At 35.6% G+C, this 12,710-nt stretch overlaps 1 protein-coding gene across 5 annotated transcripts; it reads left to right on the top strand.

Annotated features, from left to right (window-relative positions):
* Positions 1-2,596: 2,596 nt before the first annotated feature.
* On the top strand, positions 2,597-9,385 carry LOC117908938 (G-type lectin S-receptor-like serine/threonine-protein kinase At4g27290). Of its 5 annotated transcripts, XM_034822794.1 has the most exons (10): positions 2,597-2,923; positions 3,025-3,158; positions 4,438-4,500; positions 4,570-5,946; positions 6,517-6,654; positions 6,906-7,060; positions 7,745-7,955; positions 8,375-8,612; positions 8,694-8,844; positions 8,920-9,385. In XM_034822794.1, the coding sequence occupies exons 4-10, from the start codon at positions 4,677-4,679 to the stop codon at positions 9,223-9,225; spliced, it is 2,469 nt and encodes an 822-aa protein (XP_034678685.1). In that variant the 5' UTR covers positions 2,597-2,923; positions 3,025-3,158; positions 4,438-4,500; positions 4,570-4,676; the 3' UTR covers positions 9,226-9,385. The 5 variants fall into 5 exon arrangements, with proteins under 5 accessions (XP_034678685.1, XP_034678687.1, XP_034678686.1 ...); XM_034822796.1 differs by having other exon boundaries at positions 2,597-2,834; positions 4,438-5,946; XM_034822795.1 differs by having other exon boundaries at positions 3,029-3,158; positions 4,438-5,946.
* Positions 9,386-12,710: the final 3,325 nt, after the last annotated feature.

Here is a 12,710-nt window from a genome sequence, read left to right as displayed (position 1 = left end):
GCACTAGACTCCACAATGCATGATCACCGGCTAGCTGCTGCTGGCTTCTCTCAAGTGGAGAGCTTAAATTTCAATGGGGCCAATAATTCAAGCTGGCGTAGTTTGGGTTTCTTCAGGTGGCCGCCTAATTCAAACAAACGGTACTTGGGGATATGGTACAATAAAGTGGCCACTGGGACTGTGGATGGGTTGCAACAGAGAACACCCACTCACTGTTCATCCGGAGTTTTGAAAGTCACCGACCGGGGAAGGCTTGTCCTTCTCAATGATATTGCACAAGGACTTCTTTATCTTCATCAATATTTGAGATTAAGAATAATCCATAGAGACCTTAAAGCTAGCAGACAATATCTTACTAGATAGTGAGATGAACCCGAAAATTTTAGACTTTGGCAAGGCTAAAAGTTCTGGAGATGAAACTGAAGCATGTACAAAAAGAGTGGCTGGAACATAGTAAGTACACGTAGAAATGCCTTCAGTAGTTAACTTATTTTCATTATTTTAATTTAATCTCTTCCTTTAATCGTGTTCCACAGCGGTTACATGTCTCCAGAGTGCACGATTCATGGAGTTTTCTCAGTAAAATCAGATGTTTTTAGCTTCGGTGTTTTGGTGCTTGAGATTGTGAGTGAAAAGAGAAACAGAGGATTTCATCACCCTGACCGTGACCTTAACCTTCTTGGGCACTTGAGTATCGTTCTTTCGCTGCGATAAAACTGCTAGTCATCTTGCTTTGAATGGTGTAGGCATGGACACTCTATGGAAGATCAGTGTTTGGAGCTGGTTGATTATACGGGTCACCTGAAATCTACCTAAAGTGCTAAGGTCAATTAATGTGGGAATATTATGTGTGCAACGTTCTCCAGATGATCGCCCGAGCATGTCTGCTGTGGTTCAGATGTTGGGTAGTGAGGGTGCATTGCCTCAACCAAAAGAGCCTGGTTTTTTCAGTGAGACTAACATTCAGGAATCAAATCCTTTGCCAAGCAAACATGCAACATTTTCAGGATATGAAAGTTCCATTTCCGTTTTAGAGGCCAGATAGAAGGGACTACATTTTTTATGTCCTATTTCGTGTCAGGATCTGTAACTTATAATCGTTGATAAAGCAGTAAGTTACATTTTACCTGCAAATCACATGGCCATACCATGGTTCAAAGTCGGTATCGAATGTTGATTCGACAAGTCTCAAAACGCATCAGCCTCGGTATCTCGTATTGGTATCGAACGATACACATAATATGCTAGTTAAGAAATAATTAGATGGAATAAAAAAAAATAACATCGCATTTAACATGATCTAAATAATTATAAAAGGATTTTTAGAATTATTTTATAATAATGTTAAGAATTATAAAAATTTAAAATCCTACCATATTTATTTTCACATTAAGTACTATTTTTAAATAACGTTATATCTTAAATATTTAAAATAAAAATTATTAAAGTTGACGGGTAAAAATAATTAATTTCAAAATTAATTAGTTTGAAATTTTTGTATTGTAATTTTGAGTTGTATCATGAATTGATCGAGTCATTCATACTTGAATTGAAATTAAGTTATTGATGAATAAGTTGATACCAACTCGAGCATTGAACTCATCTCGGTCATGATCAAGACGGATACGACTCAGTCCATACATATCAATATCAACTGATACTTTGAACCATGGGTCACATTGCCATTGAAGTTGCCACCCAACTCCAAACTACCAATGAAGTATTCGATGACACAACTTTACCAAATGGAGAGTTCAAAAAGAAGGTACCAATTTAGAGTTTATCAAACTCTCAATTTCCATCATCAAAACTACACAAAGAAACCTAAGTCATTTGATGAAGGCACAATGGAATGCAAAGTAAAAAATAATAATAATAATGTTAGATACAAAAAATAAAACTCCGATACAAAAGAATAAGATTAAGATACAAAGTCATATAAATATATTATAGATCTCGGATAGTGTCTCATCATCATGGAAAATCAATTACTTGAAAAAAAGCTAAGGTACCAATTTAGTATTAATCGGACTCTCTATTTCTACCATTAAAATTATACAAAGAAACCTAAACCGTTTGTAAAGGTACAACAAAATCAAGGTATAAAAAATAAGATTAGATACAAAAAAATGATATTGAGGTACAAAACTACAAGCACGTGATAATACGAAGCAACCTAATTAGTTGCACTTTTCAATAGCTACCGATTACATACCCCGAATTTCAATGATTTGTATGTTTCATTAGAACAATTATATAATATGCAATAACATACATATTTTTAAATAAAATGAAGTTTAAATGTGAAATAAAAGTTTTCCTTGTGCTTCCTTAGGATTTTGAGAAAAAAATTCCATTTTATAATATTTATTAAAATATAACAATTTTAAAATTATTTTTAAATCTACAATACAAACTTGTTAAAAGAGACCATTTCGGGTTAGGGCCTGAGGCACTTCCAATCAGACTCCTTTAAAATGTGGGACATTTAAAAATATTTTTTGAATTGTAATATTTAAAATAAAATAAAATAAATTTGCTGCCTTAATTGAATTCTTTGTGAAAAACTGTGCAAATTACCCGCAGCTTAAAACGAAAACGAAGACATTCATCCAAACAGTCCTCCGCCTTCTTCAATTTCTTCTTCACAGCCACACTGATCCTAGACAAGCCCTAATCCCCTTTTTCTCAGTCCCAATGAACAAGGCCATGGCTCCCTTTTTACCGCAATTTCCATTGCAGCTTATGGTCGGAGAGCGGGATCCCTCTTCGAGGATCCGGACACAATGTGGTGGAGAAGTGGCAACCATGGACGGCGGTGGAGCGATCAGCAGGTCAGTGTTGATTTCCCCAGATTGCTTGAGGAAATGCTCTTGCCCTGCTTTTTCAGATTTAGATACGGAGGAGAAAGTTTGATTGGAACGTGAGTACATTAAGAAATATTGTTCAAGATTTTATTTTCATTTCTTGTCAATTATCTCTTCATGCATTGACCAAGCTTGTCTTCCGTGGTTCTTATGTTAGGAAGTGACGGTGCATTGCCTCAATCGAAGGCATACGCTCAATGCGAATTATTCCTCAGGCAAGCGCCATTTTCACACTATTGCAGGCTGAATAGAAGAAATTTCATGTCAATATTTTGTTTTGTCTCGAGACTTGTGAGTATATAATTACTGTTGAGGTTTCAACCCTCCAAATTGTTAAGATTCGATTCCAATCAAAGACTAGTCTAAGATATAAATTGTCCATACACCTATATAATTAAGAATTAATTGACTGGATGATGGTAGACTTGGACTTGGTCAAACATAAAGGAGTCCAAATAATGGTCATCTTTGGTGGCTTCTAATTCACGCTATGCAGTCTGGTTGGTGTTTGAAATTTTCCCTTTGCGCATTTTGGACCTCTTTTTTCTCAATTGTACCTTTCATTTGTAAATTTTAATATGGTGGGGAACCTTGACTCTGTTTTTGGTTTTGCCTTCTTTCATTTCTTTTGACAGTTAGAAAGGATGCATGACATATTGAAAGTTATTAATTTTATATTTGGTGGTGGATGCTAATCTCTACATCATCCTTTCTAACTGTTATTGAAATCAAGGGACTATTCCACCCAATGCAAATCATTTTTTTGATGGGTAAAGGAAATTTCATTAAAAGCCAAAGAGACTGAAAAGAGTATACACGGAGTATACCAAAGAACAAAAGAACAAAAGACAATAAGGCAACAAGCCTGACCTTTACTTGGTAGCTGACCAGTCTACAAAATCAATCAAAGAGAAAGTGTGATCCTTTATATACACCCTAGCCCAATTCACAAAAGTGTACAAAAAATGGATTTAATTTCTTGGTCATTCCTCTCAACATCATCGAAGGCCCTCCTATTCCTTTCTTTCCAAATAGTCCACATCAAGCAGAGAGGGGCAGCTCTCCAAGCTTTCTCCCTTTTCTTGCCCACAAAGGAACCATGTCATCCCAAGAGGTTCCTCCTCACAGAGAAGTGCATCACCCATTGCACCCCAAAAAGGGAGAGGATCAGAAGCCATAACATTTTGGCCTTCTCACAAAACAAAAGAAGGTGATCTGTGGTTTCCTCTTCATTTTTGCACAAATAGCACCTATTGGGGATGCTCCACCCACTTCTCTTTAGGCAATCAATGGTGAGCAGCCTGCTCCAAGCCGCCTCTCAACTAAAGAAGCTAGCCCTAATTGGAACTCAAGGCGTCCAAATAATTCTAGTCAGGAAAGGAGGTCTAATGCCCCATTGAGAACGAGTTATAAAAAGACTTGACTGAGAAGGTCTCATTCTTGTTTTCTCTCCACCAAAGCAAGTCATCCACACCCAATGCAAATCATGTGTTAAAAAAATGAATAATTGCTTGTATCCATAGACTTTTGAACTGTGGCCTGTAAACTGAATACTGTAATCGTTTTGCAGTTTGAAGGAAACTATGCTAATTCTTAGGGTGGGAAAAGAGAAGTATAAGCACATAAGATGGAGGTATATTATACTATCTGTGAGACATTTTTAGATCTGACCAATCAACTAAAAATGACATCGATTGTGCAGTTTGAAGGAAGCTAGACCAAATCTTTTTAGGGGAGGGGGGGCGAAGAGAATTAAAAATTGACTTGGGAAGGACATAAGGTTTGAGACATTCTCTTTCTGGGACATCTATGGATACCTTTACAACACTTGTAGTTTTCTTCTATGCGATCTTCATCTTAAGAGTCTCCAATGCAGGAGACACCATAACTGTTGATCTAGTAATTAGAGATGGGGAGACCATAACTTCTGTTGGTGGGAGCTTCGAACTGGGTTTTTTCAGCCCAGTTGATTCCAATAATCGATATGTGGGGATATGGTACAAGAAGGTGCCTACTAGAACTGTGGTATGGGTTGCCAACAGAGAATTTCCTCTCACTGACTCATCAGGAGTCCTGAAGGTCACGGACCAGGGAACTCTTGTCATTCTCAATGGTACTAATGGCATCATTTGGTCTTCTAATTCATCGCAACCTGCAATAAATCCAAATGCGCAGCTTTTGGAGTCTGGAAATCTAGTTGTGAAGAATGGTAATGATAGTGACCCGGAAAAGTTTCTATGGCAGAGTTTTGATTATCCTTGTGATACTGCTCTACCAGGCATGAAGTTTGGAAGGAACACTGTGACAGGCTTAGATCGGTACTTATCTTCATGGAAGAGCACTAATGATCCTTCTAAAGGTAATTTTACATACCGGCTTGATCCTAGTGGATCTCCACAATATATTCTGAGGAGTGGCTTAGCTGTGACTTTTCACTCTGGTCCATGGAATGGCCTTCGATTTAGTGGGTGTCCTGAAATAAGGCCGAATCCAGTTTATAAATATGCTTTTGTTATGAATGAAGAGGAGATGTATTATACTTATGAGCTTGTTAACAGCTCTGTCATTTCGAGGCTGGTGTTAAATCCAAACGGATATGTGCAGCTTTTCACATGGATTGATCGAACACGTGGGTGGATCCTTTACTCATCTGCACAGAAGGATGACTGTGACAGTTATGCATTGTGTGGTGCATATGGCAGCTGCAACATTAACCATTCTCCAAAATGTACATGTATGAAAGGATTTGTGCCAAAGTTCCCCAATGAATGGAACATGGTGGATTGGTCAAATGGATGTGTTCGGAGCACTCCACTGGATTGTCACAAGGATGAGGGGTTTGTAAAGTACTCTGGTGTGAAACTGCCAGACACACGAAACTCCTGGTTTAATGAAAACATGAGTCTCAAGGAGTGTGCCTCTATGTGCTTAAGGAACTGCTCTTGCACTGCTTATGCAAATTCAGATATCAGGAATGGAGGAAGTGGATGCTTGCTCTGGTTTGGTGATTTAATTAATATCAGAGAGTTTGCTGAAAATGGACAAGAGTTGTATGTAAGGATGGCTGCATCAGAATTAGGTATGAATGTACCTGTTCCTTACCTCAGAAATATAAATTTGGTATGAAATTTTTAGGAAAACTTCTACTTTTCTTTATATAAAGTTTTTAATCAGTGTTCACTGTGCATATGCCTCTCTCCTTTTTATCCTTTACTGTTGTAACTTAAAACTTCACCACTTTCTGAAATAAAACCAATATGAAAAATTTGTGAACCAACCACCAAAGGCACAACATCTTTTCTTGAAATGGATTATTTGTTTTCTGAAGTCTAGAGTCTAAACAAATGCTCCTCACAATGCTTCAACTTGTTTTTTTAGTTTTCAGTTGCAGTTAAATAAAAGGTATACACCACCTGAACTGTGTCTTCCATATTTTGTTGTTTTAGATTTCAATTGCAGTGACATACAAGGTACAACACCTGAATTGTGTCCTCTAATCCTGCTGCAACTTCAGTTCTTTGAACTCCTGCTTTCATGGTTCTTAATTACTAATGTATTTCAGATAAAAAATTCCTCCTTGTCAGAAATTTATAGTCTTCATATTTTAATACCTGGTTCCCCTGCTTAATTGCTTTCTCCCTGGGTGAAGATGCCTTTTGTAGCTCAAATAGCAGCCCCAAGAAGAGACGAAAGCAGATCATTATCATCTCTGTATCAATTTTGGGGGTGCTCCTCCTAATCGTAGTCCTAACTTTGTACATTGTGAAGAAGAAGCTAAAGAGAAACGGTAAATACTCATAGTACTTTTATCATGTATAGTAGTAAAATATTCCTCATGTTGTCTTGTCATGCATTCTTCAACTGAGGGAGGAGGGGAATGCCCTGGTTTGATTGCATAATTAGTGAATTGATCTAGACCTGGTAATGGATTAATTTAAGAATTTCCGTATACCCGAATAGCCCCAAAATGGCCTAACCTATGAGCAATTCCTACTTAGAATCCAACATTCTGAGACAATTATTTGTTTCTTAATGCAGGAAAAATTAAACACCATTTGAAAGGAGGTGAAGCGAATGAAAGCCAAGAGCTTCAAGAATTACCAGTATTTGACTTGGCTGCATTACTGAGTGCTACTAATAATTTTTCAAGTGACAATAAGCTTGGAGAGGGTGGTTTTGGACCTGTCTACAAGGTAAGGCTGTCCTCTTTTTTCTAGGCTGAGGACAATCTACAAGTTAATAACACATGACAGGTACACTGTGCAACTTGAGAAGTAGTCTTTGACCCAATCTTCATGGTACCTAAATGTAGGCAATGGACATCAAGGCCAGTTTATACCCCTGTCATTTTGATGCTAACATATGTGGCAACATGTGTCACTAGTTTGTTCTATTAACTTGTGCTAGGATTTCTCATTCGAAATTATTTAGTACCTCCTTTTAATCTGCAAAACTTTGAGAGGAAACAAAGAATGTTAAGTCTCCCTTTTTAGGTAAGGGCAGGTGATGTTTTTTGTTTCTTCCCCTTTCCCTCTTGGATGAGCCTTTAGGCTTCTGCTGTATACTTCTTGTATACTTGGGGGTGTTGTTTTGACGTCTCTCCTTTATATATACACTTTTTTATCTTACCTATCAAAAAAAGAAACAATGTTGAGTCTCCCATAAAAAATTATGAAAAAAGAATTAAAAAATAAAAAATAAAAAAAGAAACACTCCAAAGGTCCATTTGAATCTAGTATATTTCTGGATGATAACTTCTCTGATATACATATTTTTCATTCATCGTGTGGAAGTGTTTTGCTTCCGATCAAAGAAAATTGTCCGTTTTAAAACTGTGAGTTTGGTTATTGGCATATTATACTGAGTTCTATTTTCAGGGAATAATGCAAGAAGGACAAGAAATAGCTGTAAAGAGACTGTCGAAAAATTCTAGACAAGGACTAAATGAATTCAAAAATGAAGTTGAATCCATTGCAAAACTTCAGCATCGAAATCTTGTGAAGCTTCTTGGATGTTGCATTCATGGCAACGAAAGAATGTTGATCTATGAATACATGCCCAACAAAAGCTTGGATTTCTTCATTTTTGGTTTGGTTCTCTTAAATCCCAATGATTTTTATTTTGTTTTTCTTTTCTCCTATGCATGCTAGACAAATTCTTTCTCCACATTGTTTTTACCAAATGTTGAGGACAAATATCTGGGAACAAGATGAAGTAATGGCACGTGGTATCTAGAAATTTCTCTTTCATCTCTCCAAACCTTTTGGGTCTTATCTAAAATATTCGGGTTTTGGACCCCTAGATTAAGATCGATTACCTATTTAGTCCTCAACAATTTCTCTTAGTCACTGAAAATAGGCATAGATCATATTTATTTCATTTCCACACACATTGCTACCTGAACCATGAAAAAATTTGAAATCCATTTGTTTCTTGAGTTATTTTCAATTTATATTCAATAATATAATTAGAAGAATGGGCTAATGTGGATGAAAAAAAATGGACAGATCCAATGCCAGGTGTGGTACTGGATTGGCCTAAGCGTTTTGTCATTATCAATGGGGTTGCTCGGGGGCTTCTTTATCTTCATCAAGACTCCAGACTAAGAGTCATCCATAGAGATCTCAAAGCCGAAAATGTTTTACTAGATAATGAGATGAGTCCAAAAATTTCAGACTTTGGCTTAGCAAGAAGTCTTGGGGGAAATGAAACTGAAGCAAGAACAACGAGAGTAGCGGGAACATTGTAAGTATATCCAGTAATGTTGCATATAATCTACTTTTATGGTCCATAAAATCACCTCCCTTTTTCATTGATTTCCTATAGAGGTTACATGTCCCCAGAATATGCAACTGAAGGATTGTACTCGACAAAATCGGATGTTTATAGCTTTGGTGTTTTGATGCTAGAGATTGTGACTGGGAAGAGGAACAGAGGATTTTTTCATCCAGACCACAGATATAACCTTCTTGGACATGTAAGAATTGGGTGATATTTCCTTATTTCACAATGATAAATGATAATAATCCTGATCCTTTGTTGCATTGTTTAGGCATGGACACTCTATATGGAAGGTAGGTCTTTAGAACTTATCAATCCATCGATGGGGGATACCTCTAATCTATCTGAAGCGCTCCGCTCGATCAACGTGGGCCTATTGTGTGTACAACATTTCCCCAATGATCGACCAAGCATGCATTCTGTGGTTCTAATGTTGGGGAGTGAGGGTGCACTGCCTCAGCCTAAAGAGCCTTGTTTTTTCACAGAAAAGAATTTAGTGGAAGCAAACCCTTTCCCAGGCGAGCAGATGTTATTTTCAGGAAATGAAACCTCCATTACACTATTGGAGGCTCGATAGAAAACTTTTCATCTTTATATTCTCTTTGGTCTCAAGGTTGCAGCTCAATTTCTTCTCTTATGCGCAGATTTATGTTCCAATTTGAGTTTAATCTAAGATGCAAGCTTGACAATACGAATTATCCCGACATAGGTAGGAAAATGGGTATTTTCTTAAAAAATGTACTAGCCATCAGTAGGTTTGGTCTTTCTCTCAGCTTTCAATTATTTCGAAGGGTGGTTTGGCCTCTCTCTAGCATTCTTTAAATGAGAGAGGAAGGAATCCACATCTCATGCATCTTATGAGTTGCATGTGTGAATAAGAAACCAATTCGTTAGACTGTGATGTCTACTTTTATGTATTTCACAATTAACAAAAACCAGAGAGTAATGCAGAAATGCTGAAACCAATTCTCTCATTGATAAGTTTCCTAAAAAAAATGAAGGGTTTATTATACTTTCCCATCAACCTATATTGTGTTTTTCACATTGCTCTATCACATTTAAAATTGAGTAATATGCCCTTCATACATTATAAATACTTGCAATGTGCATTTGTTGTGTGACGGTGTTAGTTGTATAGAAACTAAATGTGTTGAACAAGTGATATGTTTAAGTGAGAGCAAAATTGTCATTTCATTTTAAAAAAACCCTCAAAACCTTAACCCAACCCTTCTTCTTCAATCGTTGGTTGGAATTTTCATAGAATTCTGACCTAAAAACTTAGAATTTTGGCAAACATGATTATGAATTTTATGGTAATTGGAATCAAATTCAAAATTTTTACAAAAAATAACAATATTAATTAAAAAAAAAATCACTTAAACTAATGCAAAAAGTCTCGAATTCAAAATTTATAAAGGAAAAAAAAACAAATTGATTGATTTTCTTGTTAACTAAACAAAGTGCAAAAACCTACAAAAACAACAACAATCAAACAAACCTAACACAACATCTAGATTATACAATACATGTATACAACACACACACACACGTATATATATAAAGATACAAAAGTTTGGCTTTCTAGAAGAGATTGGAGATCTAAATAGCTAGGTCAAACTTTCATCTACTTCACTGAGTTTTATTTTCCCCAATTTTTTTGAAACATCAAAATAAAATCCTAGCCATAATCCTCTTTGCCAAGATTTTTATAGCCATTAAAGAAAAACTCAAGTTTTACATTGCAAAACACAAAAACATACTATTGAACTCCACATATTCTATGTCAGCCCTTTCATGCTTGCATTAGCTTGCTTGGGATTCTAGGGCTTTGGTTGCAATTTGGGGATTTAGGAAAATTCCAATCAACGATCGAAGAAAGGGGGTTGGGTTGGGGGTTTGGGGGTTTTTTTTAAATGAAATGATGGTTTTGCCCTCCCTTAAACACATTACGTGTTAAAATCTACATTGCTCGATTTTAAATATAAGGAGACATTATGAAAAACACGATATAGGTTAAGGGGTAAAGTGTAATAAACCCAAAAAGAAAACAATTCTCCAACTAAATATTATATATATATATATAAGAAACCAAATTCCTTAAATTAAGCAACCAAATATCATAAATTGAAAATTCAATTCCCTATCTTTACCTATAAATAAAAATGTCTTCTTTAAAAAAAAAAAAGAAACAAGATTAGAAAATCGAGATCAGGAAAATGAGATTTGCAAAACGACTTCACATGGTAAAAGAAGCTACATAGAGAAAAAAAAAAAAAAAAAAAAAAAAAAAAAAGGCTTTATAAAATCTTCTTGAAAGTCTAATAAATGACTTAAGTGTTACACACGTATTATTCTCCATTTAACAAGTTTATTCGAAAAAAAGTCACTTTACGCCCTCGATTGACCTTCAAATTTATAAAAACACTTTTGTCATTGTTCTTTGAATTGTGATCAAAATGAAAAAATCAAATGGAAAATATTTTTTTTATAAAGAAGATTATATTTGAGTTTGTAACCCACATTAATTAATTTTAATACATTTTTTTTTACATTTTTTTCTATTGTTAGAAATTTCTAGCGCACTCGATGGGACATCTTTGCCTTTAACCTCTTTCATTAAAACAACTTATTAGTACTACATCAATAGCATCCAAAATGACTCAAGTTGCGCGTGTCAATAAAAGCAATGACAAGATCGTCATTACTCAATCGACACATAACACTGTTATTGGCTTCATGACTTGTAGTAAAGCAAAATCAACTACTACATTTTTCAGCAAAACAAGCAAGCAAGCATACTTGTTTGCTAAAACTAGTAAGGACCTATGACGAGCACTAACCATTTATCACCTAAGCCTCCTTAGGGGTCAAGGGTTATAGTCCTTATAGTAAGGAAAAACCCTTTTCAGCTTTAAAGAACTCCGGGGATAAGTCTCCTTACTTTGTTATTGATGCCAACTCCAACACCAGCTCACGTTTTGGATCACCAACCAAGGTGTCAAAGGAGAATAATTCCCATCGTTTTGATTCGTTTACTTCTTCCTTATCAATGACTATGCTAGTAATGACAACGAGTGCCACATCCGTGGAAGAAAAATTAGCTGAGATGGCCCATACTATTGCCAAACTCTCTAAGACAATCGATAGGAAAGATCTATAGATAGCCTCCTTCATGAACAAGGTCACGACACAAACACAAAATATGGGTCAGTCAAGTTAGAGACTAAATCACCTTTCAAATGTTGCACTTTTTCCTGGTGATACACCACATGCATCTAAGATGGTGCAAGTTAAGAGACGAACAACGAAATTTACCTTGGTGGCGTCATTATCTATCTAACAACTTTAAGACATGATAACTAACATAGTGCAACATGATAGACCCTCACAAAGTACACTCATGTGCTTTAAACTCTACATTAAGAGAATTAATAACATATGTATATCATGGGTTATCAATCTCCAAATTTTTAATCATTTGACAGAAAGGGAAATCCAAAACAACACGTTATTGATTGAAGCCAAAATATGGGCTCCAATAGCATAGATATGATATGATTTATGCAATATAAAAATCTCAAATAATTTAACTTAACTCAAATTGATGTTAAGACCCTATTTATGGATCTAACTTTTATTTTGAGTATAATTCTAGGTTTAAGGGATGAAAAATAATAATAAGTGTAAAAGTCATTATCTACTAAGGAAGAAACATACATAATTGAGAGACTCATAACTTGTGAACCATAAAAAGTCTAAGAAAGGTTGAAATAAGTGAGTCATGGGCATGAAATACTAGCAATGGTTGTTATGAAATGAGATAGAGGGCATGAAACCATAATGAACGAGGTTTGAAGCAAATGCAATCAAGTTGATATGGAAATTTGGAACTTAAAATTCGGCTACAATATGTACTATGAATTTGAGGTGGAGTTTGGAACACTTCCCTATATCATTTTTGTGCATGCTATATGTTTTGAAGCTTGAGAAATTAGAAGTCCAATGCTTCAAAAGGTGTGTAAATCGGAGTTAAAACAAATAAGTTATGGTCATTTGAAGACA

This window comes from Vitis riparia, chromosome 19 (genome assembly GCF_004353265.1).
Source record: "Vitis riparia cultivar Riparia Gloire de Montpellier isolate 1030 chromosome 19, EGFV_Vit.rip_1.0, whole genome shotgun sequence".
Lineage (NCBI taxonomy): Eukaryota > Viridiplantae > Streptophyta > Magnoliopsida > Vitales > Vitaceae > Vitis > Vitis riparia.
Note: the sequence above shows the minus strand (reverse complement) of the source record. Positions and strands in the feature narration are given on the sequence as shown.